Source organism: Apostichopus japonicus, chromosome 8 (assembly GCF_037975245.1).
Source record: "Apostichopus japonicus isolate 1M-3 chromosome 8, ASM3797524v1, whole genome shotgun sequence".
Lineage (NCBI taxonomy): Eukaryota > Metazoa > Echinodermata > Holothuroidea > Aspidochirotida > Stichopodidae > Apostichopus > Apostichopus japonicus.
Window position 1 is genome coordinate 35582563 of NC_092568.1, and position 15738 is coordinate 35598300.

Below are 15738 nucleotides of genomic sequence, written 5' to 3' on the forward strand. Positions count from 1 at the left end.
AACTAGACTAGTATATACATGGATATTTTGCATTAATTTTGTTAAATTAACAGACCTTTATCGTGTTTTTACACCAATATTGTATGTAATTTTAGTTCATTTGCTTGAAAATTGGTTTTATTTGAAATAGTGAAAGTGTCCAAAGTTTGGGAAATCTTAAAAAATAAGGTGTTTGCAGATGATTATAACAGTACAAAAGAGCTTGTGGTCGTCAAAATATTTAGAGCCGACCGGACCCGGAACCGGGAACAGGCTATACGTCAAGTTCCCCTGCCTCCTGCTCAATCTGGTGAAACTTTGAACCTGGAAGTGGCCCTTGGTATAATTATAAACTTAAGGTTTGAAAAAAAGCTTTTGAAAGAAAGTTTACCTTTTCATCAATTGAAAATGAAAATGCCAGCACGTCAGAAACACATTTTTTTCTTCAAATTGACATGCTACGTGCCACGCAGCAATGCGACAATTTGGTAATTTTCACCATTGCAAGATATGATATTATTATAATTTACAACTGTCAACTGGACAAATATTGTAAATATGGCTTACCGTGTAACCAGGGCTAATGTTTTAGACAACTTACTCCAGCCAATTCGTAATTAGTTTGACAATAACATACATATTCGTCTTTTTTGTCCATTTTGTTTTGTAGTTGAAATTTGTTAATTATCAAAATTGTAAGATATATTGCAATTGCAATAACATCAATTGTACAATCAGCATGTAGCAATATAATCGAAATATGCAAATAATTTTGACATTTGATCGCTGGAACGAATCACGTTTCACGAAGTAGCATAGCGCCATCTAATATAGGCCTCGACTGCGTACCGAATCCCTGTTCAATACATCATGGTTCAGACTACAGTTAAATAACAGGCTAAACTTAGGCCTAGGTTTCTCAGTGTGCACCGTTTACACAACCAACCTTAGGTTTCCTCTGTACTTTCACCAACACCACTTACAGTTCGCAAGGTAAGGCACACTCAGTATCACTCATGATTCATGATTATCCTTCTCATCATAAAAAGGCGTCGAACGGAATGGATGTAAGCAGATCCTGTGTCTTCGTTTACTAAACTACCAGCCTTTGGAGGCTATTTCTAGGGTACTACAATGAAGGCCCTAGCCTAACGTGAGCCAGTAATGTCTTTGCCTAGGCATTGGCTAGTTACAAAACGTAGGCCTACACTTCAGTAGTACTGTAGTTTTATTTCCAAGGAGTCCTACTTAGCAAAGTATCGATCGCTATTCGTGTAAAATCATAGCGAACAGGTAGAAACTATACCTAGCCTATAAAAATCCTTGCCATTAAGCGAAAGATACCTAAACATATGATGATACCAAACAGCTTAACTGAGCCTAGGCTAGTATGATATTCTAATGACATTGTATACTTAGCTGTAGGCTAGGGCTTCTCAATCAGAACTTGATGACAGCAAAGCAAAATACAACTTCATATACCTACAGGCTACAGGAATGTTTGGCTAACATCAACGTTAGTCTTACACTATAGTATAGTACCAACAGAAACTACCAATTCAACAGGGTACTCGTGATACACATGAATTTAATTGAACAATTTTAAGCTAATTGCAACAACCAATTCTACATACGCTAGACTAACATTTGTTCTGGGTATGTGTCATTAGTTTTGTCATGCTATGCTCCAACTGTAGAAAACTGAGTACCCATCAGTTGGAACCTCAATTCACCGTGCAGCGTAGTAGCCTCAATCATAAAACTATAATTTAAAAGTTAAAACTACACTTTCTTTGACATAAGAATTGTGTCGTTCTCAAATTTAAGGCCTGTAATCAGTTGTTCCACTGCAATTCTTCATCACCCAGAATGGAGACTTAGTGGACTTGTGCACTTTTCTGAAATGATCTCTGTATATAACATTAACATTTACCCCTGTACAATACATATAAGTGAAATATAAATGAACCATAAAGGTTTTTCAAGCACTTTTGCTTCTTATTTCAGAAACAAGCACGATGCCAGCAGGAGCTATGCCATCAAGGCCTGTGCAGGCTTTGGCCCCGTATGTCAGGCAGATCGGACCATTTCTCATACCTTGTGTAGTACTTACAGGTTACCTAATGACAAAGGCAACAATAATTGGATGTAAGTTACACTTCTATCTCATGTATCTATTCTTTCAACCTCAAGACAAAACTTCATGATAATATTTAGCTTGTCTCACATTTCCAGAAATGTGACTTATGTTGAACTTAGTGACTTGGCATAAAACGGCTCTTTTGTCACATTAACTTCACAGCAACTCTTTGGCTTTGATTTTATTACTGTTAGATTGCTGTACAACAATTAAATTCCATTACACTGTTCATGTCGGGCATTAACTAAACTACTGAGGATCTTTTTTATGTTCAAACAATGAGGTAACACTCCAAAGTTCTGAACATCTTGAATTTGTTCTTTGTATGTGCTTAGTAAACTATGTTAAGTGTCTGGTTATCAAAGTGTAGAGGATTGGATCAAACTCAATAAAGAATCCCTCAGTAACCTTCATTTGGTAATCAAACCCAGGAGGTTTATTAACTATGATTGGTTGTGTTTTTCAAATTGACCACAAAGCTCAAAAGGCACTTTAAGTTACCAAATCTAGTTGGAATTGCAGGAGTTTTGCCATCCAATGCCCCACTCCCTTTCCACTCCTAAACAGAGGTTGGTTTCAGAGACCCCAGGGCAGCACCCCCTGGTTTTTAAAGTCCATGATTTGCCTCTGGTCTTTCCATAAGGGTTCAAGGATCCTACCTTCAGCAGTCAGGGGAATTTTGCTTTTTGAGATCGAGCCAACACCTCGGACCTACTGTACGTTAGGCCCTATGGACTTTAGAAGGTCCCACGGAAATACTGTATTCTACTTTTAAGTTTCCTGTAAAGTGTGATGGTTCTGTTCTGTTGTAGGTGCATAGTCATATCAAACTACTTGATACTAAATGTAATGTGCATCAAAAGGCTGCCAGACTGACTCTTCAAAGATTGGCCATAGTTGCTGAAAGAATGTAGATTTGTCTTGTCTGTTGATGTTAACAGAGGTTATCCTTGGGTGTAGCATTCTTCTCTGAAGATGCAATATTTTCTTAATTTCAAATGCCTTTTCTTTTCTTCCAGTGAGGGAGAAACGTGCAAAACAAGCAATGGGAGGTGACTCAGGTAAGGTTTTGAAGAAAAACTGTTGCTTGCACAGTTTGGTATAAATTTGTGATACATTATTGATACTTAAATTGTATATTTATTATTCAAGTTTTCATTGAACCAACAGCAAGCAAGTTCAATATTTTGAAACATTCGTGACTGGGTCTTCGTCCATGCGACACAATTTTCAGATTCAAATGCAATACCTGGTGGGTTTGTAAAAGTTTACAAGAAAGCTCCTTTAATGACACAATGGGATAGAGCAGCTCTGTACAATTGATCTCTAAGTGCTGACAATTTCTAGCCGGCATTCTGAGTATTTTGGACACTAGGACTGTTATTAATCAATCTAAGAAACCATCCCAGCTGTTTTCACTGTGACAAATCATGCAAGACTACTCTTGTAGAATTGATATGTCACATACAGTTGCTTTGCAACTGAAGTTCACTGAATCACATCATCTACCTAGACTTGTCATTACTTCGAGGTGCCTTGTTGAAACGAAACTAAGCCGTCCATTTTTGATATGCTTACATCATAGTATGCACATATGTATACATAGTATGCACATATGTATACATAGTATACATAGTATGCACAAGGTAAGTTGCTGCTATGTTAACCATGTGGCTTGACTTACAATAAATGAAATGAATTCTGACTTGACTTAAGTTGTGCTAAAATGTAAAATGACTTTTGACTTGAGCAAAATTGACCTGTGACTTGGCTTCACAAAAAGTAAGCTTCTCTGAGCTATGGTGTAGGTTAACCAATCATTTCTAAGTTATTAGATTGACTTGCAAATCATGGACCACTAGTTGGCTACGGAATCTCTTATACTCAAGAATAGAAACGACAGGTATCATTGACCATTATGTGTAGTAATTATAGCACTGCCCGAGGATACCAATTGCATTCCTGGAGAGATACGTGTCAATGTGGTTTGCGGTCAAGTGGTTAAGGCAGTGGACAGGTGATCTAAGGATTACAGGTTCGAGCCCTGGCCAGATCATTGCGTTGTGTCCTTGGGCAAGGCACTTTATCTCCATTGCCTCTCTTCACCCAGGTGTATAAATGGGAACTTGCAAGGTAACTTGTAAATATAGTTGCGTGCGCCGGTTTGTAGTTGTACCCTATGGGAAGTCCCCCGGGGGACACATGGTTGTGGTGCACTTTGGTGCCCCAGGAGAATTGCGCACACTTTGGTGTGTAGGTGTGACAAGTTACCAATGACCAACGCTTAGTTGTACATGCTATGGTACATTTAGCGCCTTTGAACAATTTCTGTTGACTTTGGCGCTATAAAATGTCTTCTGATTGATTGATTGATTGAAAGAAATGTAAACTGAAGTTGGTTGATGGCGCAATGTCATGTAAGATCGATTTGAACTGGAGGTACAGTTATCTGTATCACATAATTCCATGATATTGGTTCGGTTTGCTTCTCCTTGACTGGAAATGCTTCTTCTTAAAAACAAAAATTGTTTCTATCTGCAGGTCATCATTGATGAAGGGGCCTGGTGCTGCTTCTCTCCGTCTCTACCATTGGTGGGAGGATAGAAGTAACTCGTGTAATCATTTTGAAGTGAACTTTGAACTTGGGAGCCGTGCATATGCAGATACAATGAGCTAGTGTCTTTTGAGATAGTAATATCCTAGTTTCTTTCCTGTTGTAATGGACTGAAGACAAAAATAATTCATTTTGGCTCATTCACAGCCACAATATTTTTCAATTTATGATTTGCATTGTGTCATATATGATGTAACTTGTCAGTTCTTTTGTCATGGATTTGCTTCACAGTTTACAACATTAGTCAAGAAATAAAGATTCTATGAATAGTTAAATTTGAGCCTCTTGTTTCTCTTTAGTTGTATTGAAGATTCAACATGAGCACTTTCAAGTGACAGTTGCAGCTGTGTTGGGTAGTTCATGGAACTTCAAGCAAGATTTCAAGCTTTACTCGAGCTTCATTTGGCTCTGGGTTGTGACTTAACAACCTTAACAATATTCTCAGTGCTCCATGTAATATGTATGTGCAAATGAATAACGAAATAGTTCGTTTTGGACTGATATATTGAAACTACAATTCTGGCTGTCATCATTTTAATGTGTTTTGGGTGGTTGCTACGTAACATCTCATCCATTTAAGAAACACACAAAGCTCAACAATTATTGTTTATCATTTTTTCCCAGATGAATTTGACAGGTGATATAACAGAACAGAACTGACTTTCCCTTTTTTGCAACATTGATACATTTTGGCAACATTGATATATTTTTGCAACATTTTGACGAAGTTTTTTAGTTCACTCAAATCCTCAATTGACAGGCCTTTATTGACAGTGCAAACATGAATAAAATTTGTCAGCTGGTGTGATGTTCTTTATTTCATATAGTTTGTAGCATCATATCAGAGCAGACGCTTTCAACTTACCATTATGTTAGGTTTTCAAACATGGACAACACCTAACCTGGGTGCAATACTTTCTAACAGTCTGCAGATGTACCCCTTGAGTTTGCCTGTTCATATGGAACCTTTGGCTAAGCCTAGACATATGAAACACTGAAGGTTAATGCCTGCAGTAGCTTTTCTCATTCTCCAGCACTGTACCTGGCAGGAGTGAATTGCTGAAAGTGGGGATATGGGAGAGGGAAGGAGAGGCTGTGGTTTGAAAGCAGTTTTCAGTGGCAATTGTATGATTCTCTCCAGCCCCCCCCCCCCAATTAAAAATGAGAAATTGTTTTATAGCTCTATTTAAATTAACAAGTTTTTTCAAATTCATCTATGCACAATAAAATTGAGTAAGGAATGGTTTAAGGGGCTTGAACTTCCCTCGAAGGAAAAGCCACAACTAGACTCCACTTGGGTACAATTGCAGCTCCACAGGGCATAGTGGTCTAATGAAAATGGTAAATTTCAACTTGGGGGGGGGGGGGGAGGGTGGGGAATACTAAGTGTTTGTCAGGCAGCTTGTAGAGAGCAGAGATGTAGAGGGTGGTGAAACATTTGCAGGCCTGTCCAAGAATTCCAGTTGAAATATGCCATGGCACAAACAAAAGAGTTGGTTTTCTGAATCACGACATTTTTGAGTCTTGCTAACGCAATTGCTGTACTGGTACACTTTCAGACTTCAGTTACTAAATAGGTGAATTCTCAAAGTTGTAACACTACTATTAATTAGCAAGTAGGAAAGGAAAAACTCAAAAGATACAAACCAGCAAAATGTTAAGCATATTTATTGATGACAGAGACCAAAATATGATTACTTTCACTTCAAGGTATTTCTGTATCTCAGGCGCTATCTAAACCATGTAAATTTAATTTTAGACAATGCGACCTCCAAATAGTACTAACTTCTAAGGCATTAAAAAATGATCTTGATCTGTATGACATATGCTAAAACTGATAAATTTTCCTAAGTACTTTCCCGTTTTAAAAACATGATTGGATCATGGAGGCAAACATTTACCAGATTGACAAGGCAAGATTGAAAAGCTTGAACAGTAAATTTTGGTTCATCTCGGACAGCTCTTTAAAGTTTCTATCTTTGAGTGTTACATGAACTTAGGCAAAAGGAAATGTCACTTGACGATACCAAATACAATGTAACCATAAACCAACTATTTGTCATTGTAAAAATCAATGCATTTTTTTCTAATCTGAAAATCTTTTGAAGTTCTTTGAGACTATCTAGCAATTTTTGTTTCGTGATATTATGAGAATGGATACGTTTCATGTAAAACCTTATCAAGAGGAAGGAATTATGATGAAAAAAGAAAATGAATACAAAAACTAAGTGAGAGGATGGTTAGATTTGATCAGAATAAGCAGCTACTAAAGATAATGAACTATGACAAGAAATGAAGGCAAACTTGAATGAATAACAAAATTAGTATTTAATTACTTATAATTATTTTATTAAACGCTTTTATCATATGTTCAAATTTCTTGATTAATTAGCAATATTTGAAAATTGAAATTTATATATATTTGATATATATATATATATGTATATATATATATATGTATATATATATATATATATATATATATGAATATATATATATATATATATATATATATATATAAACATATTAACATATGTATATATATATATTTGTTTCCTGGAAGACAGCTGTGAAAGTACTTTGATATTTATATTGACTGACTTGTTCAATCTGATTTGCTCAATCTTGATTGATTCTTTCAATCTGACTGACTTTCAATCTGTTTGATTTGCTGAATCCTGATTGACTTGTTCGATCTGGCCGACTTCTGATGAAACCATACTTATTGACAGGACTTTTATAGTTAGAAATAGCTGGTTCTTTATACAAGAAAAATTTGTTTGTTAATATCAAACTCAAATGTTTATAAATTGTGCATTCTTCCGTAACTCCAAACAGTCTGTTTACTAAGACACTGGTAGGATTCAAAATCATTCGATAAATTGAGGCATTCATAAAATGGTCAAGAAAATGAAAACATTGACAAATGAATAGCTAAACTTGGAGGGCATTGTGGACCTTGTCTTTCTGTAACATTTCATGTCTAAACTGATATGATTGAACCATTTTAACATTTAAATCTTGTAGCCTTTTCATGGAGTTACCTTTCAGAATCAATATTTTCCTGAAAAGAGGCTGGGGAGCCCTCAATTTAGACCCCTCCCACAGGTTGTTACAACCTGTCCTCCTTTCTCCAGATGAAATATGGTAACCTTATTGCAATCAAAGTTATTACACAAAGCGATGTCTTGGATATAGATAACATTATATTACTCCCCTTCCCCCCACCCCCCCCCCCCCCCCCTGCACCAAAGAATGGAATTTTGGTTTGCTGATTAGCAGAGCTTGAACATGGTATAAAATTTAGACAACAATAATAGTTTATGCGTCCATTAGTGTTCGATACCCTTTGATAAACATGCATCCGTGTTGCAACCTATATACATATTGATGGGTTCTAGGCAAGAAAGTTTCAAAACTAAAATGCTAAGTCTTCCAAACTGATGCACAAATCGCAGCTGAAATATTGCAAGCATATAGTTTTGCAGTAGGTGGGATTTTCAGTTTACACATTATACATCCATTAGAATACAGCACCCTTTGGTAACCATGCATCCGAGTTGCAACCTACATACATATGATAGGTTCTAGGCAAGCATATAGTTTTGCAGTACGTGGAATTTTACACATTGTAAAATCTGATGGCAAAGAAAAAAAGAATAAAAAAAAAGAGAAAACTATGCCCGAACAATGGTTTCGAAAAACCTGATATGAACACAGGAGGTAGTTTCCGTTTTTAATTTGGTACAATAGCTGTTGTAAAATCTTATGCAAAATCATTTCTATTCTCAGGAATGGGGTGGGACCTTGGATAGTATCTTTGACTGGAATAACCAACGGACCAAGGTTTCCGTAGAATCAAATACTCTTCGCTTGGGTAATATCTAATATATTCTGTTTTTCCCAACAATCTTTTTGATGATTATGATTATTGCATATTACCTTATTTTGCAACTGAGCCATATTATTAATGTAACAAAAAGGTTAACAAAGAAAAAAAAAATTTTTTTTTGGTTCTTTCAAGTTGAAATGGGGTAACCAATCGTATATTGAATAAAACAAAATGGTTTACTTCTATTTGCTGTTTCACATCCCTATGCAAATGGAAAGTAAAGTTGCTTACAAAAATTTCCCCTAAAAATGAGAGTTTTTCACACGTTTCTAATTCTTGCGATAGGTCGTCGCCCTTTCAGGTCACTCAACCTTCTTCTCCAAGCCAACTAACTCAGCACTGACTTCCCAGAGCTTCCTAGCTATTGCTTCATCTTCTGCTTTGGGTAAGGGTTTCTTGACTTTACAATCGCTGTTGAAGAGAGAAGAAAACATGCATTGAACGGAACTCTTTACTTTGAAACCTAATCCAATAACATTTGACATGACAGTTGTTATTTCATTCGGTTTAAGTTATTTTGTTTTATCATAATGTACATATACAGACATGTGTATATCAAATAATATGTAGGGATATATACATACATACATTGAACGAAGTGATCTAAGAAAACACCAAGTTTGCAGTTTAGTCCAGTTGGTCACTGTAAAACACAGTATAACCAAATGACATGTAAACACAACAAACAAAACAGATACAAATACAACCAGACAGTATTGCTAAAAGTAGAAAATACGTGGCCTTGACTGACAAAAGAATTTAAATTATCTACTGGATGATGAAACAGTGCAACAATTTTTTAAAATCCTGTGGAATTCCAGAGAGAACACAGTCTAAATTTTGGCTGTATTCTTTCATTTATATTTTGACGTCAGTAGCAGAACAAAAACCTATCACAGTGGATACTGTTGATAGATTCAGTAAAGGGCAACACGAGAGAGATGATGAGAAAGGTGCAATGGGGTGGGGAGGGGGGGGTGTGGGGATTCCAAAACTCTACAAACTTTAGTTTTTATCCCTGATAGATTGCTAGACTCAACAGAGCTCCTATCTGCCTTCTCTGTCAGATTCATACTTCCTTTCAGTCCTATCCCATAATTCAATGAGCAGAATCTGCCTACTTCCTGTCCCCCCTCCATCTTCCATCCACCAAACAGATGTAGCACTCTACATCCCTTGACTGTTGCCCATACATTCTCTCCGGAACCCAACTGAACGACCACACTGTGCAGGATCTCAATACATTCAAGTATTAAGGTAAGTGTCAAACAATATGCAGTATGAAATCAAAGAGCCATCACCGCACTCACCTGTAGTACAGACCAGTCTCCTGGCCAGCTTTCTCGTCCACGGCGCAGTGAATGGTGGTCTGGGCGCCCTCTACCGCCGATTTGAACATCAACCTCCTCAAGAAGGGACCCAGTATGGCCAGTGGTATACCCAGCCAAGGCCACGAGGTAGTGACGTGTCTCTGCAGCTCTGTATCGACTCCACCGGGATGCAAAGAATAGGTAGTCACCGATGTTCCTATTAAAAAGATAAATAATTTTTCGTTTTTTCCCCTTCAAACCTTTGGTAAAGAAAATACTGTTTGGATAAATATAACAGTACCTTGCTATTACACAATATATTATTAATGTAAAAACAAGAAGCCTAATATCTTGTACTCTTTCCTTTGTTCAAGAGATGGATTCATCGCCAAACAACTACAATAATAATAATGTGAAATGTCTTGTCAACTCTTTGCCGTCTATTCAATTAATGAATATATATTTTGAATAGACTGTCCTAAACGACAGAATCTCAGAGCCAGGTCGAGTGGAGGGTACAATTGCTTCATCAGACCCACATTTAGAAGTCTTCTTTTTTCATCAAGCATGAAGTGAAGAAAAAGAAAGAAGTATTACTCTCCCCCCCCCCATTTTTCCTCAGGCCCCCTGATTTACCCTGGTCCCCAGACTGTAGCCCCTCTCATTCCATCTTGTCAGACCTGCTTAGGCACCAAGAGAGATTAAACCCTTCTTACAAACATAATAAACAATTCACAATGCATACAAATTGTGCAATCGGCACTCTTAATAGTACTGTTCTACAAATTTTCAAATATCTATTAAAGTCATATAACTAATTCCCTCAAAGGTCAGAAGTATTGGGCCCACATATAATCATGTTAAAAATCACTAGAGAATTTCAAAACTTCTTTCTGGGAATAGTGGACTCTTCAAATTACTAATGGGTACTACAGATATTGAGGAGTTCTAAATCAGACTGCTAAATCATATTGGAAAAAAAGGCTTTGGGGGTGCAATTAAAACAAGTTTTGGGGGTTTGAACATGAGAGATCAAAATTACTTCATTTTCTAGCTAATAGCCCAAATACTGACAACTTTAAAGAGCTCTACGCATGATGATGGTAAGGCAAGAGTACCGTTTCATGTGAATGTCATCATGGAATTGTTTAAAACACGTACCTTCCAGACGTCTGGCTAGTTCTTTGGTAAAGAGTACATTAGCTAGTTTACTCTGACAGTAGGACTTGATGGGTGTGTAGTCTTTCTCAAGCATCAAGTCATCAAAGTGTATGTCACCGTTCTCGTGTGCCAACGATGAAAGATTGACGATTCTGGCCGGGGATGACTTCTTTATGAGATCCAGCAGAAGGTTGGTGAAGAGAAAATGGCCCAAATGATTGGTCCCAAACTGCAACTCAAAACCATCTTTGGTCGTCCATCTCGGACATGTCATCACCCCTGGAAGAGGAGAGTGTAAGCAACGACGCTCAGACCGATGAAAACTTAATTAGCATGCCTGGTTGCGATGACCCTAAGCTACAGGTTAATTGCACGGTCTACGACCTTAACATCGTTAGTTGGAAGATTTCAGACAGAAACATAGCACTGGGCAACAAAACGGCATTTATGAATACATCATTTAAATTTGGAGAAACAAAACCTGGTTACAAGAAGGCAACATGAGATGTCATTTTTTTGGCAGTAATTTATTTGGTAAAGAGCAATGCTGTCAAGTTAAGCAGTAACACAATAGAGTTCTGCAAAATAAATCAAAGGATTATTTCTGTGAAAATTTGTGTTTTCAAAACAAAAGTTGCTCAGAATGTATAAATCATCATATCTTTTGTCACAATGTGAAAATAAGTCATTTAACAATTTCTGCATAACATTCTGTATCAACTTCTTATCAATCTGGATGTTAAGGGCCAAGGTTTTAGCCAAATCAATGCTGAAAACTTTGCAAATGATGTCTTTATATAAGGATCATGATTGAGAGGCTCTACTTATCCAAAAGAAAATTACAGAACTTTTGACTATATAAGGATTTGTATTGTGCCTTTAGATTCCTCTTGTTTTCACTATGGTACTCAAATAATTCCCTGGAATTGTAAAAATTGTTGTACTGTATACTGATATTTATTTGTATTAAATATTTCAATAAATTTCAATCCATAAAAATTTCAATTAAATTAGTAATATTTGACAAGATTAAAAAATACTCTACCAGCATTGTTAATGAGGATGTCCAGTCTCGTCAGCTCCTTATTAATCTTCTCGGCACACTGACGAATCGACTCAAGGGATGCCAAGTCCAATTCCATGACAGATACATTTCTATTTCCTGAGAACTCAATGATTTCAGCCTGGGCTGCTTCAGCTTTCTGTACGCTCCGACAAGCAATTATGATCTTGGCACCTGGCAAATGAAACATTTGATGATGCCATTAGAATTAGGAAGCATTCTACAGCATCTACTGTATTTCACATGGATCAAAGAAGAAGGATTGATGCACATATGTGTAAATCTTCACATGTCATTGGGGAATAAGGAGGTTCACCAGTTCTAACACTAATAATCATAGTCACTATATATAGTCCCAGTCAGTAAAACTAGCTGTTGCAATTGATCATGAGCTCTATATGCCATATGAGAAGTCTCTGGGTCCCCCATATTATTCTTCCCCTCCCCCTCCATTCCCTTGCAGGGAGTGGGGGGGGGGATACTGTATGCCTCGTCAGCCTTTTGCAGTCTGCACTGGTAGGCCTTGTTGATTTTTGTTAGGTTGGCAGAGATCTTGGCTACAGTGCTGATAGCATCTGTCAGCCCTCTGTTCAAACAGCATCTGAGTAACTCACCTCTCTTTGCCAGGTCAATGGCTGTCTCCTTACCAATACCAGTGTTAGCTCCAGTTATCAGCACAGTTTTGCCATCAAGACGAGCTTTACTGTAGCACCATCCTCCAGCTACCCACCGTCTGAACAGAAAGAGGCTAATTCCTTCAAGATACCAAAAATGAACATGAAAAAGTTATCATGCTACAAACACGAAAGGCCATGAAAGAGAAGTTAATACAAAAATTTCTGAGATTAGGCTCGGCAAATTCTAACTTCTATCTTGATATAGGCCTATTTCAATATTGACTGAACTTGAACAGCTTACTATGTACAGTGAGTTACACATCATCATGAAATAAAAGTAGTTGGAATATCTGTCTCTCGACAACTGTCGCAAAACCTATACCCCTAGTCCCCTACTGTCCATTTGGACTTCTTAGTCTTAGAGTCTGACTACAACACTCAGTAGCTTATTTCTGCAGCTACTACTAGTGTACTCCTACCAGTACTAGTACTACTTATGCGAGCGCTAGTTGTGGGATCTTATGATCGCTGAATTACTTGCTTTAAGATATGGTATAAACCATAACTTTATATGAAACACCTAATTTGAAATTAATGAGTCAATCAACTCATCGGTTTGCAAAAATGGTTTCTATTTCATCGTTAAGTCTGATTAATAGATTCTACACAAATACAAAACACCCTAATAATAGTGAAATATACCGACCGGCGACGAATTGGACATGATCCATGAATTCTAACATATTTTGTTAGGCCCTAGTTATTACTATAGTCAGTATTGCGAAGCTCGGAACACTGCGAAGTTCGGACACCCCTAAGAAATACTGTACACGATTTAACCATGAAAACCTACAGCAAGAGCCAATTTCACGAAAAACTACGAAGCTAGTTATTTTCTCTCCAAAAGGACCCGTGTGCAAGCAAGTACTTACATATTTTGTCAATGAAAAGAAGTTATAGTTTTGGGGTGTTTTAAGGCTTAGGTGTCCGACCTTCGCACTGTGCATGATACTACTAGTACTAGGTCTAGCCTAGTACTAGTAGTAGTAACAGTTACAAGTTATACTGATGAATAGATAAAACATTCGTGATAAAAAGCATCAAATAAGCTCTATTTCAGGCTAACCACCGAAATATTCCAATGACTAGGCCTAGTATGAGTTGCGGCAATGTTTTCGCGATGTGTAGTTTCAATTGGCGAAATCAGTACTACTATTGTAGCCTAGGGTTACTTTGACTTTGTACTCTTACTCAGTCTTACCCTTACTACCTTAGCCTAACTGCCCTAAGCTACACATACATCTTAGTCCTTTACCTGTCCCAACCAAAGCGGAGATAAGCACGGGGTGCTTTTTCACGTATTCCAAGAATAAGTCAAAATCCATTCTGAATTGGTAAACTTTACCCTGAACTTGAGAACAGAAATTGTGGATGAATTCGACTTAGCGCTAACTCACTTGCCAATGTCAGTGTAGCTCGTTCGTGTATACCAAGCACAGACCTATGTAATCAAGTAACAGACTAGGGTCTACTACATGTGTTCAGTTTCACAACAGACTGTACAGTGTTCAGACTGTACACTGTATCAGTTTTTGTCGCGTCATTCCCAGGCCGACTGACCTAGAAAATTAGTTTGTTTATCCAAGAAGGCTACGTGTTTACATACTGATGCCTGACTTATTCCCCCCCCCCCCCACTTATGCAGTCTAGAATTCAAAAATAAGTAAAAGTCCTTGTGAAATAGCTACATCAAAGGAAAACCAAACCCAACCATCATAATTAGGGTACGTAATAGAGAAATCTTTTATGACCAATGCAACGACATTGTGGCGGAGGTTCTAGTCTATGCTTATCTAGCTGTGAGGGCTTTCCTGCCGCCGAGCGAGACGTAGCGAAAATAGGAAAAAACATACACGTTGTCTTGCCTGCATTAAGTACATAGGGTATCATGAGCGGTTTTCGACCACTTAGATATTTTAATGCTAATTGTAAAAAGGAGAGAAAGTAACGTATTTTACAGTGCAATTATGGTGTGCGCTATCCCGTCTGGTATCTTATCCCTATAAGATAGTTTTGATTGAAGATCGCTTACACACTTACATTTGTGATTTCTTAGTGGCAATCGGGATGGGGTCTTAGGCATAGTATGCGAACTTCGACCTCATAGATAAGCAAACTTCGACCAAAAGATATGCTTATTTCGACACGAAAGATGAATATTTTGCTCCACGTTTTCGTTATTTGGAGAATCCACTGGCTAAATTCGACATGTCCATTGTTATTCCGACATGTTGAATTCGGCGATATTCGACATGCTTTATCAAATATCTTTGAGCAGTGCGATGAATGCAGTCACCACGCGAGGCTAATTATCCCCGTATACGTTAATTTGTCACGCGTGTGATTTCTATATCCGGTTTTATTTATTAATTCCGTATTCTGTAGTTGTTAAATCTGTTTACTTATGATAATTCCGACAGTGGTCGTAAATTCGACATGTTTGTATTGGGTATAATAGACATGGTCTTAAAATCATTCTCTCCCATTTAAGAGTTTCTCTAATAGGCGATAATCGAACACACATTAGCCAAATACTCCCGAACATCTTATATTTGGATACATATTTGATAAATGACCATATTACAAGACTAATATGGAATAAAGCCACCTTTCGACCTGTCGGATATCTGAGTTCGGCATGAAAACATTTTGCTAATTGCATCCAATGGAACAATTGGAAAGTTACATTATCATTGTTAGCATCAAGTTTCGTTTTCGCTTTAGGTATCAGCTATGGAATTAAAACAATAACTAATTAGACATTTCTGTGTTATATCATTCGTTATGATGTTTGTGTGCAGGAACACGAACTTGTGCAAATCATAACTGTCAGTGTCTGTGTGATTATCATAAATGGGCAACTGTAATATCATATATCTGAATACATAACTGTCATCTACAC

At 37.3% G+C, this 15738-nt stretch overlaps 1 protein-coding gene and 1 long non-coding RNA gene across 2 annotated transcripts; one reads left to right on the forward strand and one right to left on the reverse strand.

The window, feature by feature from the left end:
• Positions 1 to 813: 813 nt before the first annotated feature.
• Positions 814 to 5008, forward strand: LOC139971788 (uncharacterized). Its single transcript, XR_011794483.1, has 4 exons — positions 814 to 972; positions 1987 to 2127; positions 3139 to 3180; positions 4661 to 5008. It is a non-coding gene; the product is annotated as an uncharacterized lncRNA (long non-coding RNA).
• A 1377-nt stretch (positions 5009 to 6385) lies between these two features.
• LOC139971787 (retinol dehydrogenase 13-like) lies at positions 6386 to 14354 on the reverse strand. The gene is made up of 6 exons (XM_071978525.1): positions 14092 to 14354; positions 12774 to 12914; positions 12142 to 12333; positions 11097 to 11375; positions 9936 to 10152; positions 6386 to 9036 (listed from the first exon to the last, which is right to left on the reverse strand). Exons 1-6 carry the CDS (start codon positions 14159 to 14161, stop codon positions 8928 to 8930), a joined length of 1008 nt encoding a protein of 335 aa, XP_071834626.1. The 5' UTR covers positions 14162 to 14354; the 3' UTR covers positions 6386 to 8927.
• Between the last annotated feature and the right edge of the window lie 1384 nt (positions 14355 to 15738).